This window comes from Nannospalax galili, unplaced genomic scaffold, assembly GCF_000622305.1.
Source record: "Nannospalax galili isolate Female #2095 unplaced genomic scaffold, S.galili_v1.0 scaffold31, whole genome shotgun sequence".
NCBI classification, from domain to species: Eukaryota; Metazoa; Chordata; class Mammalia; order Rodentia; family Spalacidae; genus Nannospalax; species Nannospalax galili.
The window spans coordinates 6,478,331-6,498,498 of NW_008332149.1; the positions used below are offsets into that span (position 1 = coordinate 6,478,331).

The 20,168-nt window shown below is 37.5% G+C and overlaps 1 protein-coding gene across 1 annotated transcript in view; it reads left to right on the forward strand.

The window, feature by feature from the left end:
* Positions 1 to 20,168, forward strand: part of Pdzd8 (PDZ domain containing 8) — a 71,842-nt gene that overhangs the window by 9,264 nt on the left and 42,410 nt on the right. The window contains exon 2 of the mRNA XM_008827328.2: positions 18,781 to 18,903. Within this exon, the coding sequence (XP_008825550.1) occupies positions 18,781 to 18,903 (123 nt within the window). The remainder of the gene's footprint in view (positions 1 to 18,780; positions 18,904 to 20,168) is intronic.

Here is a 20,168-nt window from a genome sequence, read left to right on the forward strand (position 1 = left end):
AAATTTTTTAAATAATATTTTGCCAATCTTTTACAGGTACTCAAAAACTGTATTGGGTAGTTAGAATACTTGTAGGTAAAAATCTACTCCACTGTACCCAGTGTTGTGTTGGAAGAGTTATATCTAACTGATCAACCCACATACCCAAGCCTATTATAGACTAGTAGATTCTTCCCTTTCCTCCCTCCTCTATCCCTGCCCTTTCCTGCTCCCTTCCTTCCTCTCCTTAGAATGGCAGTGTAAATGTGACCCTGCAGACATATCTGTCAGTAGCATGGATATTCCCCCAGACAGTATGTGTGTTTCTTAATGGTTGAAGGTTATTGTGAACACAGGCTGATAGTATATAACCCAATGCCTTTGTAAAATCACCAGAGAGAGAGGTTTGCCTTCTCCCCTCTGCAAACATATAAACATGCTATTCTATTGGTTGAGATCTCTGGGAGGTCACTGTAAAGACTTGAGAGTCTGCCCTGGCCCCATATGGGTACTGCCTCCTCCTCCACACATACATAAAAAACCAAGTACAAGTATGTTTGCAACCTTCTCTGATATGCCAGCAGCCTTGGTTTTTAATTTCACATTCCTAGAAAAGTCAATATTGATTAACTGTAAATTATTCTTTTCCCTGAACTGATATAACAATAAAATTTGTTTTTCTTAGTCTAGTGTATAATTGCCAATTTTTGTGAAATCAGCAGAATGCTTTAGAATGTTTAGAACGCATTTCTCTTTATTCTGCGGTCAGCACATTGGGCATTTGTGCCTATGAATTCTTCATGTATTGTAGGAAGAATGGAGCTGATTGTTAGGGTGCTGGGACACTGAACTAGCTGGGCTCTGATTTGCTTAACTTTAATAAAAGAGCCAGGAAACATCTTACTTCCCAGCATAATTAGTTCTTATTGCTGTGTGCTTAAATATGTTGTAGTTAACTGTAGTAAATAAGCAGGTGGTCTTTATATTTTGTATTAAGTACTTATTGTATTACTTGGATCATTGATATGTACCAGTTAAACAGGTATTTGTGACCTAAGAATGTTAAGAATGGTGTTTCTCCTAGGATCAACTCTTGTAGCCTACCTGGACAACCTAATTATAAGCGACTTCCGTTTATTGCTGTAAAACCTTTTCTAGCAGTGATAGCACAGTGGCATAGATTTGTAATCCCAGCCCTTAAGAAATGGAGGCAGGAGAATCACGAGGTCATTTTCCGCTATATAGTGAGCGTAGGCCATGTCTCAAAACACAAGCAAACAAACAAAGGTCTTAGGTAGCAGTAATAGCTAATCCTTTATGTTTAGTAGCTGAGAGAAGAGAGAGAGAGAGCGAGAGAGAGAAAGAGAGAGAGAATGTTGTATATTTGCAGTATTAAAAACCAAGAATCTGTATCTTGAAAATTGATTTTTATTCTGTTCTTAGACAACTATTAAATGCAGATTTAAAAGTATCTACCAAATTGTACATCTGGTATTTGTGTTGTGTGCTAATGTCTTATGTGTTTTACACAATAGTTTATTTTTATTTTTGCTTTATTTTTATGTATATACATGTGTATATACATGTATATAAGTGCAATGCCTGAGGAGATCAGAAGACAGTGTTGGATCCCCTGGAACTGGAGTTACCAGACTGCTCTTAGCTGTCATGTGGGTGCTGGGATTCAAACCCAGGTCCTCTGCAAGAGCAGCCAGTGCGCTTCACTGCTGAGCCATCTCTCCAGCTCCACAATAGTTTTTTGGTTTTGTTTTTTTAAATCTGTGCATGTGTACATATGCTCATGTGTATGAGCACAGACACATACATGTGGAGGTCAGAGGATAACCTTTGGTCTCTAATCTCATCTCTAACTTTGTTTTGAGACACTCTTGTGTGCTGCTGCATTTGCCAAGCTAGCTAGCCTGTGAGCTTCCAGGAATTCTATCTGGCTACCTCCCATCTGGCCATTCGAGTAGTGGGATTATAGACCTGTGGATGCTGGGGGTCCTTACCCTTGCATGGCAAGTGCTTTACCCACTGAGTCAGCTCCCTATCCCCTCACATGATAGTCCTTTCACACCTACTAGGTATACCAACTCAGTGTGAAGGATCGTTTATGGTTGCTGACTCCATACAGTCTGGCTACCTTAATCATTTGGTAATGGTAAATAATTCAGGCCTTTTAGTTCTTTGTAACTTGTGGCTAGACTAAGACATTCTGCTGGTTTTAGCTAATTTTATTTGTATGAGAATTATTATAAGGCACTGAAAAAGTTTGTTTTCAGTATTATTAAGTGTATAATTTTCTGTAAAAATTAGCACAGACAATACCTGTTCTATTTCAGTGTTTGGAAAGGTTATTAATTTTCAGTGTTTAACTCTGGTTTATAAGCAGACTAAAATGACAAACCCTTTACATGGGAAGAATTTAAATATTTGCAGTAAAACACATCCTTTTATTTTCTAATGTTGGCGTGGTAAGTAGTACAAACTAAAAATTCAGATATTTTGAGATGAGTGAAATAATATAAAGAGAAAATTTTTGATAATCTTAATTTGTTATAAAGCCCATAAATATGATGTATCTACATTATAGCCTATGTTTTAGTAAATTGTTTACGTCCAATTGCATACCACTTAAAATATCAAAATATCTGAATAAATTAATCACAACATGAACTTTTTAATAACTTTAGGGTTAGGATTTGGATTCAATTCTGAGAATCATGGAGATCGTTGAGAATTTATTGAGCCAGATTCTATGGTAATAATTATTGGAACTTAGGAAATACCTGTGCTCTGAAAGTTTCTTTTGAAAGTTACTCAGCTCCTGGCCCTGAAATAGTAGGATTAGGAAGATAAGGATTTTCTCCTCTATTTCTGTAATGACGATTGATTTCTTGGTTTGTTATTTTTGATACTGGATGATGTAAAAAAATCTAGTTCTTAAAGTTTAGAGAAGAAAAGAATTATGCAAATACATTATTTGACTTCTAACTTCCCTGTTACTTCTGTAGGTCGAATCTTATTTTGGCATAGGTTTGATGCAGATGTCTCTGAATACACAGACAAAAATTGCTTATCTTACAAGTATTGTTATTTAATAAGTTCCAGCTTGAATGAAGCAATTATTATAAAGAGATATAGGTAATATTAAAATCAATTATATTTCAGAAAATATTTTGCTTTTACTTGAGAAGAGAACATAGGACAAAAGTTGGACAGTTATAACCTTAAAGTCTGAATTTTTTTCTCATCTCTCTTAGATCTTTCTGTACTTACACCTGGAATGTAATTTACTATCTGTCTGGCACGTCCTGACTAGACTTCTGTGTTTATACTTTATCATTTGGGTCTTTACCACAATAGGGAGGTGATAATTTTGCCTTGGGTTATGTCTCTCCCCCATTCAGTAAGACTTAGGGGAGATTCAGTTATTCAATAAATGTTTCTTACTATGTTACCAAGGGTACTGTGCAATCCAGAAGTAATTAGTAGTAAAGGGAATAAATTAAGAGTCCCTTTTTTCAAAGTATTTTTAAAATATAGTAGTGAGAAACAGTGTACTTAAAGTAAGATAGTATATTGTAAGTGATAAGTTAAAAAGAAATGGCTTAGTCAATAAAGTACCTGTCTAATGCAAGCATGAGGACCTGAGTTAGTATCCCTAGCACTCATGCAAAAGCAAGTGTGGTAATGTGCACCTATAATCTCCGTACAAGTGGCATGAGCAGAGGGAAGGATAGGACCCAGATGGGTGGATCCCTGGAACTTACTGGTCACCCAGACTAGCCAAATCAATGAGCTCCAGATTCAGGAAGAGACCCTGTCCCAAGACAGAGTGGAAAGCATAAAGAAGGGTACCTGACGTTGACCTTTGACCTCCACATGCTCCTATACATGAACATGTATGCAGTACACATGCTCCCTGTCACACACAGGAGAGTTGTAGTCTTAATTCACTGGTTTAAGGGTAGTTGAGGCACTCGTTTGGCTCTCCTAGACCTCTACAAGGGCTCTACTAAGTCAAACTGTTCTCATAATAAGTTATCTGCCTTTCCTATTCAGTCTGTTAAAGTGGAGTTTTCCTGAAGTCAAATGATATTTTATAACACCATCACCCTGATAGCTAATGGAATGTAACCTTAAATATTCTTATCATTATGAATGTTAACATTTTAAATTTCTGGTAGGAAACAACAGTGGATACAGTCCACATAAAAAGTCTTTGAGGTCCTCAATAATTGAGAAAAGTCATCTGAAGATCCTAAGAATAAAGAGCTTGAAAACCACTAGCTTAACCTGGTGTTTATTTTCAGTGTAGGTAAAGGAGCTGCCTCTCTTATTTGCCTCCTTTCTCAGTCACCTTTGATCACAGTTAGACGTAGGCATTATTTTAAGTTGCTTTTTAGTACTACTATTGGTGTTGATGACGTAAGACAGGATGAGTGGCTCTGCTGTAGTTTAATTTTTTTTTTAATTTATCTTTATTTTGTGTGTGAGTGTTTTGCCTGCATCTATGTAAGTGTACCTGTGTTGTACAATGCTTATAGAGGCCAGAAGAAGATGGCAGATCCCCTGGAACTGGGATTGAGGACTGTTGTTAGCTGCCATGTGGGTGCTGGGAACTGAACCTTTGTCAGCTCCAGAAGAGCAAGCCAGTGCTCTTAACCTCTGACCCATCTCTCCAGCCCCTGTGCTGTAATTTCGACTGCGCCTTTTACTGTGTAATTGCAAACAAGATACTTGAGCTTCTCATCCTTGGTTTCCTCCTATAGAAAATAGGGCTTACTAAGTTCCATACATTATGCGTTTCGAGAATCAAGGTTACAGATGAAAATATAGTGTGACTTACAGAAGTGCCAGAAATACACTGAGTGGTGGTTTTTATATTCAGAGGTTGGAGGGGCATGATGGAGAGGAATGAATTTGGATTTGCCAGCTGCTTTCGCTTTGTGAAAGCTGAGAGTTTTAGACTCTTACGGTAAGAGAGCCCTCACTTTGGGAAGTCTGATGAGAATAAAAGGAAGTGAGGTTTGTCAGGCAGGTTGAGAGAATTCTTTTCTTCCCTTTCATCTTGTTGTACTTGATACTCTCTTTGCTGTGTAGGGTGTCAGTTAGCTCCGAGTCACCTCTCATCAGCTCTTTGAGCTCTTTTGAGGGATCTGCACCCTCTATTACCATTCTTTTGTTCATGGATATTTAAGACCACTTAAAAAGTGTTTAGATTTTTTTTAAAAAAGAAAGTCAAATTGCATTTATTTGTTTGTTTAGTGTATATGTGTGTGTGTGTGTGTGTGTGTGTGTGTGTGCGCTCACGTATGGAGGTCAAAAGACAAATTATGGGAGTCCATTCTCTCCTATGCTGTGCAGGTTCCTGGAATCAAATTGAGGTCATCACACTTTGCAGCAAGTGCCTTTACCTGCTGAGCCATCTCACCAGCCCTAGAGAGATCAATTGATAGATCTATCTATCTATCTATCTATCTATCTATCTATCTATCTATCTATCTATCATCTATCTATCTGTCATCTCTATCTCTCTGTCTCTCTTATCTCTCTACCTATTTTCTATCTAATCTGCCCCACCCCCCCTTTCTTTCGGGTCTGAGTACTAGTGGCTGGGAATGGAACCCAGAGCCTTGGAAATGCTAAGTAAGCACTCTACTACCGAGCTCTACCACCAAGGCCAGTCACAATCTTTATTATTTTTATTCGGAATTAGGAGCTTGGAAAATGAAATTTTGTAGGTAGAGTTTATGGGTGATTAGTGAGCTAGTTTCCTGTTGCTGTGATAAACACTATAACCAAAAGCAACTTGGGAAAGAAAGGGTTTATTTCATTTTACAGGTTATGGTGTATCATCTAGGGAAGCCAAAGCAGGAACTTGAAGCAGAAACAACGAGGAACACTGCTACCTGGCTTGTTCCCAGGCCTATGTCCAACAACCTTTCTTAATATGTCCACCTGCCTGGGATGGCATCGCCTATAGTGGGCTGGCCCCTCCTACATGAATTAGCAATTAAGAAAATGTCTCACAGGCATGTCTGCAGACCAATCTGATGGAGGCAGTTCTTCATCCTCTTCCCTGGTAACTAGGGTTGTGTCAAGTTGACAGCTGAAGCTAATTGTGACAGTGGAGTATTGGTTATTCTTACTCTTAGTATCATAACTATTCAAAAGTACTTTTTTTCTCCATAGATGTGCAGAAATTAAGATCATTTCCCAGGACCTGGAGTGATGGCTCAGTAGTTAAGAGCACTTTGTGCTCTTGCAGAGGACCAAGGTTCCAGTTCCCCAACACCCACATGGTGGTGGCTCACAGCCGTGTGTAATTCTAGTTCCAGGGCATTGGACACCTGTTTCTGGCTTCTTCAGGCACCAGATACACACATGGTACACATACGTACATATGGGCAAAACACTCATAGAGCATAAAAATAAATCTTTAAAAAAAAAAAAATCAGTGCCCAGAGTGTAGACTTGGTGATCATCAATAGTATACACCAAGAAATTACGTGAATGGAATAATTCTCTATGGATTTCCTTAAGTCAGTTTCTTAATATATTCAGTTTAATATAAATTTAGTTACAACATTAATGACTAGATAATACTAAAATGGGAAGGCATGCTGGCTATTGTTCTCTTGCATTTGCAAGTTGATAGTATCATAAAAGATCCAGTTTTAAAAAAATTAGTGTGGTTACTGAAATTATGGCCATTTGGAATGTGAAGTTAAGGAAAGACAAATAGCCTTGATTGTAAACCTGACTGCATGGTGAATGCTTAGTCCTGGATTCTTCCTTGTGGAAGAGGAATTTGTTGTGTGACATGTCTGTAGAAGAACAGCCTAAGTATAGATGTGTAGAAAAGTTTGATAGGAACTGTTTCTAGAGCATGTCTCTGTGCCAAATGCTTGTTTACCCCCATTTTAATTTTATTTTTGAGAATTTTGTACATGAGCGTTGCCTTTGCATTATTTTCCTCCCTCCCAGTCTCCCACCAACTATTCCTGTATCCCCCAACTCCCTTTCTATTACTGTTACACACACATGCACGCACACACGTACGCGCGCGCACACACACACATTACACTGAGTCCATTAAGTGGTGCTCCTGTGTCTGTATTTAGGGGTGTCCATTTAGAATTAGATAACCTCTCAGAGAGCTAGTCCCTGGAGAAAACTGATTCTCCCTCCTTCAACATCCATTGATTGCCTGTAGCTCTTCATCTTGAGGCAGGACCCCGGTGACATTCCTCTTTCCACTTTGGCATGTCAACTGATTTTTGTCTTTTTGCAGATCTCATTAGATTACCATACTGTGGATGTTTTACGAGGAATTTTTCATTTACTCCTTAAAATAATTATACAAGATGGGTGTTATTACTGTCTTTTGCAAATGAAGACACTGGGACTCTCAAGAGCTGAAGTAACTTGTATAAAAACTCTCAAACTTAGTATTAGAGCCAAAATTTAGTACTAAATAAACAACACTAAAAATTGCCTTGTCAAAAAGTCAGAAAGTCCATGGAGAAATCATGGATTCAAAAGGAAAATCAGGAAGGACAAAGTCAGGGATTGTGAGTATTGAAATGAATATGGAGTGCAGTAATTGGCAGCCGGGAGCAGCAGTGAGTAGAGGGAGAGATGGAGGAGGTACAGGGGTCTGAATGTTTGTAATTTCTGTCTCTGGCAGGAAAATCTTGCCTCGTCCTCCCGAACGCTGGGAGTTTAGGTGCCACCACACCCAGATTTCTACATAACATTTTAACTTAAGCATCTTCCTGTATTTTAACTTTATAAATTATTTTTAAAGAATTGTTTTCTTTAAACATTTTACTGTTTCATTTGCTTTTATTAGAAAGATAATCAAAAATAATGACAGGCTATATTTTAAAATACTTGAATTTTTTTTTACACGTTTAAAGATTTTGTGTCAGAGGGAGGAAGGAGACTGAGAATACTCTAAAACCTCAAATGAAGCTTACATGAAATCCTTCTTCGTAATAATAATAATCTCCTGGATTCCTATGAAAGCTGTCTGAGATACTTAAATTTTTTCTATTTTGTTCTTGATTCTCACCCCATCTCCCAGGAAACCTACCTTTAGAGTAGATTAATGGTGGAGGTCACATTATTTTGTCATCACAGTTGCCTGATTTAGCTTTTGCCAGTGCTCTTAGGCCTGAGAATAACAGCTTCCACCCAAGGTGTGGGCAGAATCAGCAGTTTGGTGAGTTCAGTTGTAACTTATCCCTAAAGGAGCCATTGGATGTGCGAGTGCCTCTGTCCTCAGACCTGCTTGTCCCTTTGTTCTCTCAAGTTTCTCATCTTCACTTAGGGATAGTGATGAATTTATTGTACGTGTAATGTTCTGTAGAGTTAAAGTATATGGAAGTGGTTTTGTTATTTTCATAATACTCTTCAAACTGAAGGTTACACATGATCAATACATACAATGTTTTTGGCCAATTTCAAATTTAAAAAAAGAAATGGTCTCACATATGTGTTGTAAGTGTTAAATGAGTTAATACAGACAGAACTCCTAAAACAGTGCCTTGGCACATAAATGGGAGCTGGATGAGAACAGGAGGGAGGCTTAGTTGTTGTGATAACTAACAGTTGTAATAGCTAGCTGTGTAGGCAAGTCACTTCACTTTCCAGGGCCTTTGCTTCCCTATAGGAAGGCCTAGACAGTGGCTAAGATTTAAATATTTCCAGGTTTGCACGTCTTTAATCCCAGCATTTGGGAGACAGAGGCAGGCAGATTTCTTTGAGTTCAAGGCCAACCTGATTTACATAGTGAGTTCCAGGCCAGCTGGGGCTATAGGAAGACCCTGTCTGAGAAAGGTCACCCCAAAAGATTTAAATATCTATTTGTGTCAACTGATAAAGTTCCTATTATTTTGGGGCATCGTATAGTAAGAAAAAAGTTGTTTTTAAAGAAATTTTATTTTCTTAAAACCTTATTTTACATGTATCCTGAGTTGAATTCTCAGTATATGGGTGTAGAGGACAGAACATGTATGTCCTTTTATAAATATGGGGCAGACTTTCAGAGTGTGTTGACAGGTACTTCAGAGGTGACATAGACACCTTAAGAACTCTTTCTATGTTTAGCAGAGAACATTTTTATATGATACCTTGCAGTTTAAATAGTGCTAGTGGATGAAATATCTTCATCCTCTCATAGAGATAAAAAATAATGCAACACTTGAATAAGAAATTGAAGTAGGAGATGAAAAACCTGCTGAAATCATGTGTTTTGTTATGTAATAGAATATAGTCTACCTATATTTTGATAGGTAGACTGCTTGCTTTATACTAAGTGAACTGTGTCCTTTTTTAAACTAGCTCAAATTGTTAAAGAGTTTCCCTTTTACTAAGCTAAAAAAAAAAAAATGCTAGTAAATTTATCACCCAGGCCACATAAACCTGGCAGAAGTCTAGTAGATCTAGACCTCAGCATATTTTTATATTGGGTTTATAGTAAACCCTTCTCTAAAGATCCCAGTGTTTGCAAACAGTTTTACTGCTGCCATGTGATGGAGATGTCACCAGCTGGCATTCAGGGTGTTTTATAGAACAATCTTGAAAAGGCATCTTAGAGTCAGAGCATATTCTAGATGTCACAAAGATTTTGCCATCCATGTATGAGAAGGAGTGGCTTCTCAGGTCTAACATTTAAATACATATTTTTAAATTTTTCTAAAGTAATAATATATTTTAAAATCAAAGAAGTTTCTTTTCCTTTAAGCATCAATTGACATGTAACTCACTGTCTGAAAAGTTTGCAGTTGACAGTTTAGCCTAGAATTTTGACAAGGAGAACAGCCATGAAACCAGCATGAGGATCTGAGTTCAATCCTTAAAATCCACATAAAAATTGCTGAGCATGATAGCATGCTTGTAATCCCAGTGCTGGGGAAGCTGAGACAGGAGGTTCCTTTGGGGCTTGCTGACCAGCCAGTGGGGCATAATCAGTGAGCCTCAAGCCAGTGAGAGAAACCCTGCATTAAAGGGGGTGGACAGGCTTCTTGAGGACAACACCCAAGGATGTCCCCTGGTCTCCACAAGCATGCACACAGGTACATGTGCAGCCCCTCCCCCCAAAAAAACATGTGTGAGCATGCACTCACCTTTGCATGGTTGTGGGGGGAGTTGAGAGGAGAGAGATTTAAAAAAGAAGCCTTTCATAAGCCACCCAGTCACGACCCTTCCCTGTTTATCCTAAAATTAACTAGCTTCCTGACTTTTGATTTCTGACACCAATTAGCCTGTCTCTGGACTTTTATAAATTGGATAATACCGTGTATACTCATTGTTTCATCTACTCTTTTACTAAATGTTTATGGTAATCCAGTGGTTGCATGTAGATGTAATTTGCTGGCAGTCTTTTCTGTGGAACACTCTGCTGTGTAATTGTGCCTCAGTGGAATGATGGTGGGCAATTACTGAGTGGTGTTAATGAACATTTTTATGTGTGTCTTTTATAAACATTGTGTATATTTCTATTATATGTGACTTGGACTAGATTGCTGAGTCATAGTCTGCACCTTTTCAGATTTAATGAAAAATGACAATTTTCTAATTAAGTCTGCTTAAGCAGTTTCATGTCCTCTCCAGCATTTATTTGGTCTTGTCTGTCTTTTTTCATTTTATTTGATACATATAACTTCAAAACCAAATAGAATAGAACAGAAAAATTTATTTATTTACATGTTGGGAATTGAACCCAGGACTTTGTATATGCTTGATAAGAACTTTAATCAATTCCTGAGCCACAGCCATGGGCTAAGCAGAGTTATAATAAAACTTGTCAGTTGCCTCTAAATCATACTTTGCCGTTTTTAAAACACACTTTCCAGGAGCAACCATTTGTAACTATTTTGTTTTTTACTGTCTGTTAAGATCATAGCTTCTGTCATGGCTCTGCTACTTCCTGTTTATTATACTTGAGCAAATTATTTAATCTCTGTGTCAATTTCCTCATCTATGGAGTGAGTACTAATTGTAGTACCTACCCCATAGAATTATTTGGAAAGTATATTAATAAATGCCTTTTACATGGTATGTTATCAGGTAACATTAATACACTTAATTATATTAGCTCTGTTTTGCTGAGCAGTGTCAGTGCAACTATTTTTGATTCAATTTTCATGTTCCTAACTGCTTAACCTCATAAGATAGATGATTTAACCAAGTCATACCCTTTCTTACCTTCCCTGTTCTATATCAAAATATAGATACATCAGTTATATAAAAATAAGGATACAGTTACACCAATGAGCTAAAAATAGTGGTTTAATTATATTGGTCTGTATTTATATAAATACTGTTTATTACAGAGTCACCTTATTTGCAGGTCCCTCTCTTTAGGCTGCTTTATCAACATCTGTAACATTCAAAGCAGCATGTTCCTGAGTCTAGTTTGAATTCCTTTTTTTCTTACGAAATTGCTGTAACCAGATTTTCAAAGTGTGTGCTTCTATTCCTTCTGCCTGTTGTATTTGCCTTATTTGGCTTGCCACATACTTGGGATTTAGGACATCATTACTCTCTTGACCTGGATCTACTGTTTTCTGAATAATTTTCTTCATTCTTTAAGCCCTCATTTTGTGGGTAGATTTTTTTTTTTGTATCTTTTAAAGGAAAAGATGCAGTTTTGAACTCTGTTATCCCTGAACCTGTTTTTATGTCTATGTAAAATAAGGAAGTGCTTTGAACCCATTTCATCATATTATTGTGAGGATCGAGCATAGTCTGTATGTGAAACCATGAGCCTCTTTTCCGGGTGCTTTTCGGTTGTATGTAGGACCAAGCTAATCATCGTACCAGCCTCTGGGCCTGCACACAAAGTTCTGGGGTTACATTTGAACTAGGTTGTGCCTACTGTTCTTCCCTAGAAATGTCTGAGTGGGTCTGAATCCAATAAAACTGGTGTCCTTACAAGAAGAGAGAACAAGAAGGTATGCAGAGCAAAGGCCATGGGAAGACAGAGAAGTCAGCTACCCGCAAGCCTAGGAGAGAGGCCTCCTCAGAAACCAGCCCTGCCTGAACCCTGAACCTTTCTGCCTGTAGAATTGTGACGTGTGTTTCTGTTGCTTTAGCTACCCAGACTCTGGTGTTCTCTTATGGAAGTCTTAGCAGACTAACAGAGCTTCTAGCTTTAGCTATAGCATTTTCTAGGTGTAAAATTCTAAGAGTTTTCTTAAGGATTATGTGTTCATGGCTAGCTTTGGGATTCTTGTTAAGGTTTAAGGTACAAAGTAAATGCAAAGTGCTTTACACGTCAGTATCTGCCACAATGGTAATTTAGTTAATATTTGTCTTCTCATAACAAATTTATCTCACCTGGGCGTGGTGACACACGCCTTTAATCCCAGCACTTGGGAGAGGCAGAGGCAGAGGCAGAGGCAGGAGGATTTTTGTGAGTTTGAGGCCAGTCTGGTCTACATACCGAGTTCCAGGGCACCTGGGGCTACAAGGATACCCTGTCTCAAAAAAGACAAAAAAAAAAAAATTGTCTTAACGGAGCTGTTGTTTATGGTGTCTATAGTTTTAGTTTTTTATTTTATGTGTATGAGTATTATTCCTGCGTGTAGGTAAGTGCACCCATGTTGTGCAGTGCCCTCAGAGGACAGAAGAGTGTGAGATCCCCTGGAACTGGAGTTACGGACAGTTGTTAGCTGACATGTGGGTGCTGGGATTTGAACCCAGGTCTTCTGCAAGAATAGTCAGCGTTCTTAACCGCTGAGTCATTTCTACAGCCCACTATAGTTTTATTTTTTAATCAGATAATTCTAGTAAAGATTTATATGTCAAAGCAACAAGAGAAAATATTTGTTTAAGGACTTGATTGAAATATTCTTATACCATACAGTTTACCCATTTAAAGCTTACAATCTAGTGGTCTTTTAGTATGTTCACATATATATGAACCATCACATAGTTGATGTTAGAACATTTATTATTGTAGGAAGAAAACCCATAACCTTTACCTATTACTTTGCTAGTCCTTTGACTATCCTTAGTCCTAAACAACCACTAAAATACTTTGTGCTCTATAGATGTCTCCTGGATTTTTACATGATTTGGTTTGAGTCATGCTCTATATTGTCTTTATAACTACTGACTCTGGCTGCCTCTTTTTCTGCTTCAGTTCCTACTATGATGTGGTGGCTGCTGTGCTTCCTGGTGTCATGTATTCCTCTAAAGCTCAGTTCATTTCTCCCCTCCCTTTGATTTGTGTAATCTCCATTATTTTGTCTTTAAATTCATTGATTCTTTCTCTGTTGAAAACCCTAAAGATTCTTTTTGTATTTTAGTTACACTCCAACTCCAGTAGTTATTTATTCACTTGCTATGTAGACCAGGCTGCCTTGATCTCACAGAGATCCAGTCTGCTTCTGCCTCCTGATTGCTGAGATTAAAGGCGTAAGCCACCATGTCCATCTTATTTATTTTTGTTAATCTATAAATAGTATTTCGTGTGACCTTGTAGTAGTACTGTCTCTACATCTGTCATGTACCCCTTCCCCCCTTCCTTGTGAACATCTTTACAATGGCTATTTTGTAAGACTGAGCATCTGGTCACTCTGTTTTTCTACTTTTTCCAGGCTGTATGCCTCACATTTTCCTGTTTGTTTGATGTTTCATAATTTTTTAATGGAAACTAGAAATTGCGGATAATACATTGCAACAGTTCTTCGGTTCTAGTCTTATCCAGTGCTTGCTGTCTGCTTTGTTTGCTTCTGAGACAGAATTTTTTTCTTATGGCATTTTCCTACATACTTGGTTTTGGTTGACCCTCCACCCACGCCTAATCTTGATAGCCCACATCCCTACTTAAACCCTTCTACCCCCAGGACTTACTCTTTCACTTTCATGTCACATGTGATCTTTGAGACTGGATCTTGTTACATGGCTCAGGCTGGCCTCCAACTAAACATATGTTCTAGATTGACTGGTATTGTGCCAGCATGCCTAATTATTTGCTTATTTTCTAGTGACTGCCTAGATTCTGGTACATTTGTATCTCCTTCTATTACTAGGTTTCTGATTTTGAGTCTTGTTTCTAACAATGCTGTGGAGCCTAAATTGTTCTACAAACTAAGCAAAGCAAAGTGGGCCTCCTTCAGGGATAGTTTCTTTGTATCCAGTCAGTGTTGTTTGGTTTTTGTTTTCTTTTGTTTTTTAATTATTTATTTAATAACTACATAATTAGAAGAAGCATTTCATTACAACAGCATTGACATATTCAATAACAATTTCCAGAGTTAAGATGCATCTCTTTCAAAATTGGCTGTAAATTTTTAGGTTTACAGTTGAATTAATACAGTTATACAATATTGTACTCTGTATAAACCCTATGACATAAAATTGAATGAGGTTTTAACCTTTAAAAAAGAGCTCCATTTCATTATTAAAATACACAGTTTCATACAGAAAAATTCATTTTTAATGCAATTAACACTTAGATGTTTGCACCTGTTCCTAATCTCTATTTATCTGATTATTACTAGTCACAGTTGGTTACTTTCTGAGTGCCTTGGCATCTGAGCATGGATATAAAGTCATCAGGTAGATTTCAATGGCATTTTTCACATCTACTAATTAATGAGCAAATTTTTAATTTTTTAAAAAACTTAATAACTACATGATTAGAAGAAGCAGTTCATTTTACAGCTTTAACATATTCAGTAACACATTACAGAGCAAGGATACATCTCTTTCAAAAGTGTCTGTAAAATTTTAGGTTCACAGTGGAATTAATACAGTTATACAATATTAAACTCAATATAAACCCTGCAAGACATAAAATTGAATGAGTTTTTACCCTTTAAAGAAGATCTCCATTTCATTTTAAAATATGCCGTTTCCTACATTTTTTTAATGCTACTAGCACTTAGATGTTTGTACATATGTCTTTAATCTTTATGTATCTGATTATTACTAGTCACAGTTGGTTATACTCGGATCCTTAATACCTAAGTATGGATGTAAAGTCATCAGGTAGATTTCACTGGTAATGTTGATCACCTCTACTATTTAACATGAAGTAAATTTTTATGCTTCCTCCTCAAATTGTCTTTTTAAAAAATTCGTTGATTTTTTTTTGTGTGTGTATATCATACAGAACATCCCACACAATCTTACTCATCTATATACCCACTTCCCAAATGGCACCCTCCCATAGCCTCCTCCCTCCCACACACTGGAGCCCATTTGTGCTGTCATCCCAGTTACTGTCCACTGTGTTGTATCAAGTCAATATTGACAGTTTTTTTGTATCAAGTCAGTATTGATACTTCTTTGGCCCTAGGAGAGATGCTCCTGGTTCTTCCCTGAAGGATGTATATTCCTTAAGTCCTGAATCTCTTCCCAGTTGTCTTTCATGAGTCACCATTGTTCTTGATAATGCCTTAGATTTGAGGTTCTCTATAGTCTATTGTACTAAAAGTTAACTTTCTTAGGAAGAGATTTGGAGGTAGTTGTATTATCCTGCCTTTCTTCTCCGCTAAGCAGAATATATGAGCCAAGGTTCTGAATGCAGGGGTGAAAACATTGGTAGGCTTCTCTCTGGGTGACACCCCAACTTTAGGAACTGAATATTGGGTTGTGGAAGATGACCTGATGCACTCTTGGCTGGCTTCGCACCATGGAATCACAACTTCATGGGCCAGGGCACAGGTGATCAGTGCCCCTTAGTATTGTCTTGTCAGTGTGCTGTCCCAAAGTAGATCCTTCATTCCACAGTTGGGTTTAAGTGAAAGAACAGTGTCCTTGCTCCTTGACTGCAGTGTCTAGAACTTAGCCTCAGTAACAGGAAGCTGGAGGCTTGGTGAGAAACACCGATCATCTTTTTCCTCCTGGAGAAAAAGTCCTCCCTTTGGGAGCTACAGCAGTCCAGAGTAATCTGCCTCCCCTGAGCCTGTTCAGAGAGAGGGAGCCATTATGATTGAAATTCCAGACTTGGGCTTCTTATCAGATATTTACAGAATTTCTTGGATGTTTCTTTATTTGTTGTTTGTCTTTAGGACCATTCCAGAGACTTTGTTTTGGTTTTAGTTTTCTTTTAAAGCATTTTCCTCACATTTCACTGGGGAGCAGGTCAGATGAGCTCCTCATGATGCCCAGCATAATGTCAGTCTTCCTAAGGTTAGTATTTAAGTTTTCTACAGCAGGAGGAAGCATAGGTAGCTTGCCCAAGAGGGCTAGTTTTCTGAGAGCCTCAGTAGGAGAACTGACATTTTTTAGTTGATAGGTTGACAGGAGATGGTAGGAAAGGAAGATCAAAGCAGGGCATAAGCAGCCGGGATTCCTTTTGGGACTCCATTGTTGGGACACCTTTTGTGTTGGAGGTTATTAAAAAAAAAGGCTTGGTTGGCACCAGAGAGATCGCTTAATGGTAAAGAGCACTGGCTACTCTGGGCAGAGGACCCAGCACCCACTTGGAGGCGAACAACCAAAACTCCAGTTCCAGGGGATCACATGCCTTCTTCTGGACTCCACAGGCATTGCATGTACCCATGCACTTACAAGGAGGCAAAACACTCATACAGGTAAAAGTAAATACACATTTAAAAAATAGATAAAAGCTTGGTCTTAAAAAGCTTTGAAACCCTAATATTTTTAGAAATATGAATGTATAGATTCTTTTTGCTGGCTTTCTGAACAAACAGCTTTATCCTGTCTAATGTATTTTTATGTTTAAATGTTCTTAGCAAAACACTGGAAAGCATTTATAAATTCAAGTTAGACTGTATACCATATAACATTCAACTTGTACTCCTGTGAGAATTTTGACTTTATACTTGACAAGCAGAATTGATTCTTAGAGCAGCTGTGATTTAGCTAAATAGCTTGGATCATTAAATTTGAAGTTTGTAGTGTATGCAGTGATGTTTGTAATTTTTTTAAGAGTAACAGGATTTTATGTTTTCAGAAACTGTAAGAGTTATATGCTCAAAGAACTCAAGTACAGCATTGTAATAATATGATAAGTTTAGTTCCTAATCTTTTTCCGCTTCAAAAAATTAGTTGTGTGTCTTAATCAAATGACTTCCAAAGCAAGTTAGTATATTTTGGAGACACTGAAGGGCATTCTGCTTTCCACACTACTTCAGAAGCAGAAAACAATGAGCATTGTCTTTATACCTACTTCCTTCAAAATGGATCATTATTTGAAGTTTGTAGTGTATGCAGTGATGTTTGTAATTTTTTTAAGAGTAACAGGATTTTATGTTTTCAGAAACTGTAAGAGATATATGCTCAAAGAACTCAAGTACAGCATTGTAATAATATGATAAGTTTAGTTCCTAATCTTTTTCCGCTTCAAAAAATTAGTTGTGTGTCTTAATCAAATGACTTCCAAAGCAAGTTAGTATATTTTGGAGACACTGAAGGGCATTCTGCTTTCCACACTACTTCAGAAGCAGAAAACAATGAGCATTGTCTTTATACCTACTTCCTTCAAAACATTTTTCCTTCATTCGTGTTTACTGGAAAAACCATAAAACAGCACAGCACCCCCTCACCCGTCAGCATCTTTCAGAATAAGCCATAAGCACACACAGCACACTAAGTGACTGTCTGATAAAGAGTGTTCGATCTGCTAGGATCTAGGATCTGAAACCAAGTAGAAAAAGAAGCATAGGAGTTGGGTTCACTAAGGAGCCAGGAAAAGTCCAGTTGGAACCAAAGACCTGAAGTCAAGAACAAGCATGGTGCCTTCTTGGAACAGGAGGTATCGGTATCTTCCTGGACACAAAAGCTTGTATTAAGAGAACTTATTATTGGAGAGACTAATGATGGACTTTGAGTGAGAAACTAAGAATCTCAGCATCTCTCAGGATCAGCCGCTCTCTACCTCTTTCTGTTTATGTGTATGTGAGTGGTCTCTCTGTTACCCAGGCTGGTCTCAAAGGTTCAAATGATCAAGAGCCCTTAACCTCTTAAGTAGCTTGATTACAGAGGTATGGCACCATGACCAGGTGATTTTTTTTTTTAAACCTTAAGAATAATTAAATGTCATGGTTAGGGTGACTTGAAAATTATAGAGCTTCAAGCTCTAATGGAGGAGTTTGAGTTGTGTTTCAAATTAAAGTTATTTTAAAGCCTATAATTTATAATTCAGCACAGGTATCTCCGTAAGATCAAGGTTATTAGCAGTAACGCATACAAGTGTTCAAATAGTTCATAACTAGCTAAGAAGTTACTAGTTTGGGCTTTGATGAGATTCTAGCTTGAATTTTGATTTGATCACTGCTGTGTCGAGTTTAAGTCTTTAACCTAGAGGGAGCGAGCAGTAGCACCCACTGGAGTGTGAGCATTAGGATAGTGCATGGAAACTGATTCCACCTCAACATCTTCAGTGATTGCCTTTGCTGATGTTAACTAGTTCTGCTATTACTATTATTATTATTATCATTATGTGATCACTGTCACTTTGTGTCCATGAACAGGAAATTCTCAGTTTTGATATTGTACTGTAGGACCATCCAAAGACTCTCTCCATACAGACTTCAGGGCCTCTGGGCTCCCTCTAGGTTTCCCTTTCTATGTCCTGTGTGTCCTGGGCTTGTCAGTGAAGGCATGCCACAAAGCCAGGACTCCTGGGTGCAACAAAGGCGGCACCTTTGGCTGCCAGTTATGAGGAAGTGTGCTCAGCTTTGGTTTAGTAGAGCACATGTTGTATTAAATGTTTCAAGTCTTTTAAAAACAGGTTCGTGTTATTATGCTCTAAACTATGAAGTTTATTATCCAGAAGTTTAAACTTATCTTTACTTTTGTCAGGTTTAAGCCGTTTTTTCCGTACCAGACCTTGCAAGGAGTTGAAGAGGATGAAGAACACATCCATATACAGCAGTGGGCCCTTACTGAAGGCCGTCTTAAAGTCACATTGTTAGAATGTAGCAGGTACGTTCTTTGTTTTTCTACTTACCAGATCATAGACAAGAAGATGTGAAGTGTACTTAAGGGATGTTAGTGTTTATTCTCTTTTTGTGTTAATTTATGTTACATTATTTACCTATAAATACTTTTAATATAAATTTAATAAAAGTAGTCTTTTTCAGCTTATAAAAATATATATTATATTTTTAAAGTCTCTTGGTAGCATTTATTTGGTAATAATTCCCAAGTTTTTAGATGCATAACGCTGTGTTGGCTTATTTTTAATTTACTTTACTATTGGAGAGATAGTCTTAGAATTATGTTTTTGAGAATTGTAATTGAAAATTCTCATTAAAGTGGCCAAACAACTTTGTACCCTATGCATTTGGAAATAATCTTTCCTAGCCTTGTTATCTTACCACCATAGTTCAAGCTGTGTTCGTATCCTGCTGAAACTACATACTACACCAGCTTTCTCACTGCTCTCCTCACACTTTAGTTCCCAACACAATGGCCAGAATGACTTTTAAAATACAAATCTAATTGTCACTGTCCTATTAAAACTTAGTCACTTCCCTTTTACTCTTAGAGTGGCACCCACATCTTATCCTTGACCTAACAAATCTTTCTGTTCAGCTTCTTCACTGACTTCTGCCTAGTGCCTCACCCATAATGCTTCAGTTACACAAGGCCTTGCTTACTAAGAGAGGGCTTGACAAAAATTTCTCCAAAAGGTCAGCTAGTAAATATTGTGAACTCTGATTCACCTGGTCTCTGTTGTATCTCCCTAACTCCATTGTTTAGTCCAAAATCAATCATACATAATCTGTAAATGAATAGGCCTGCCTGTATGCTAGACTATGACTTCTGTAACTTTTGTGTGTCATGAAATGGTCTTTTGATTTTTTAAATTATTTATTTAATAATCACATAATTAGAAGAAGTGTTTTCATTACAACAGCGTTGACATATTCAGTAACAATTTCCAGAGCTAAGATGCATCTCTTTCAAAATTGGCTGTAAATTTTTAGGTTTACAGTTGAATTAATACAGTTATACAATTAAGACATAAAATTAAATGAGGTTTTAACCTTTAAAAAAGAGCTCCATTTCATTATTAAAATATACAGTTTCATACAGAAAAAATTCATTTTTAATGCAATTAACATGCAGATGTTTGCACCTGTGTTTCTAATCTCTATATATCTGATTATTACTAGTCACATTCGGTTACTTTCTGAGCTCCTTGGCATCTGAGCATGGATATAAAGTCATCAGGTATCAGGTAG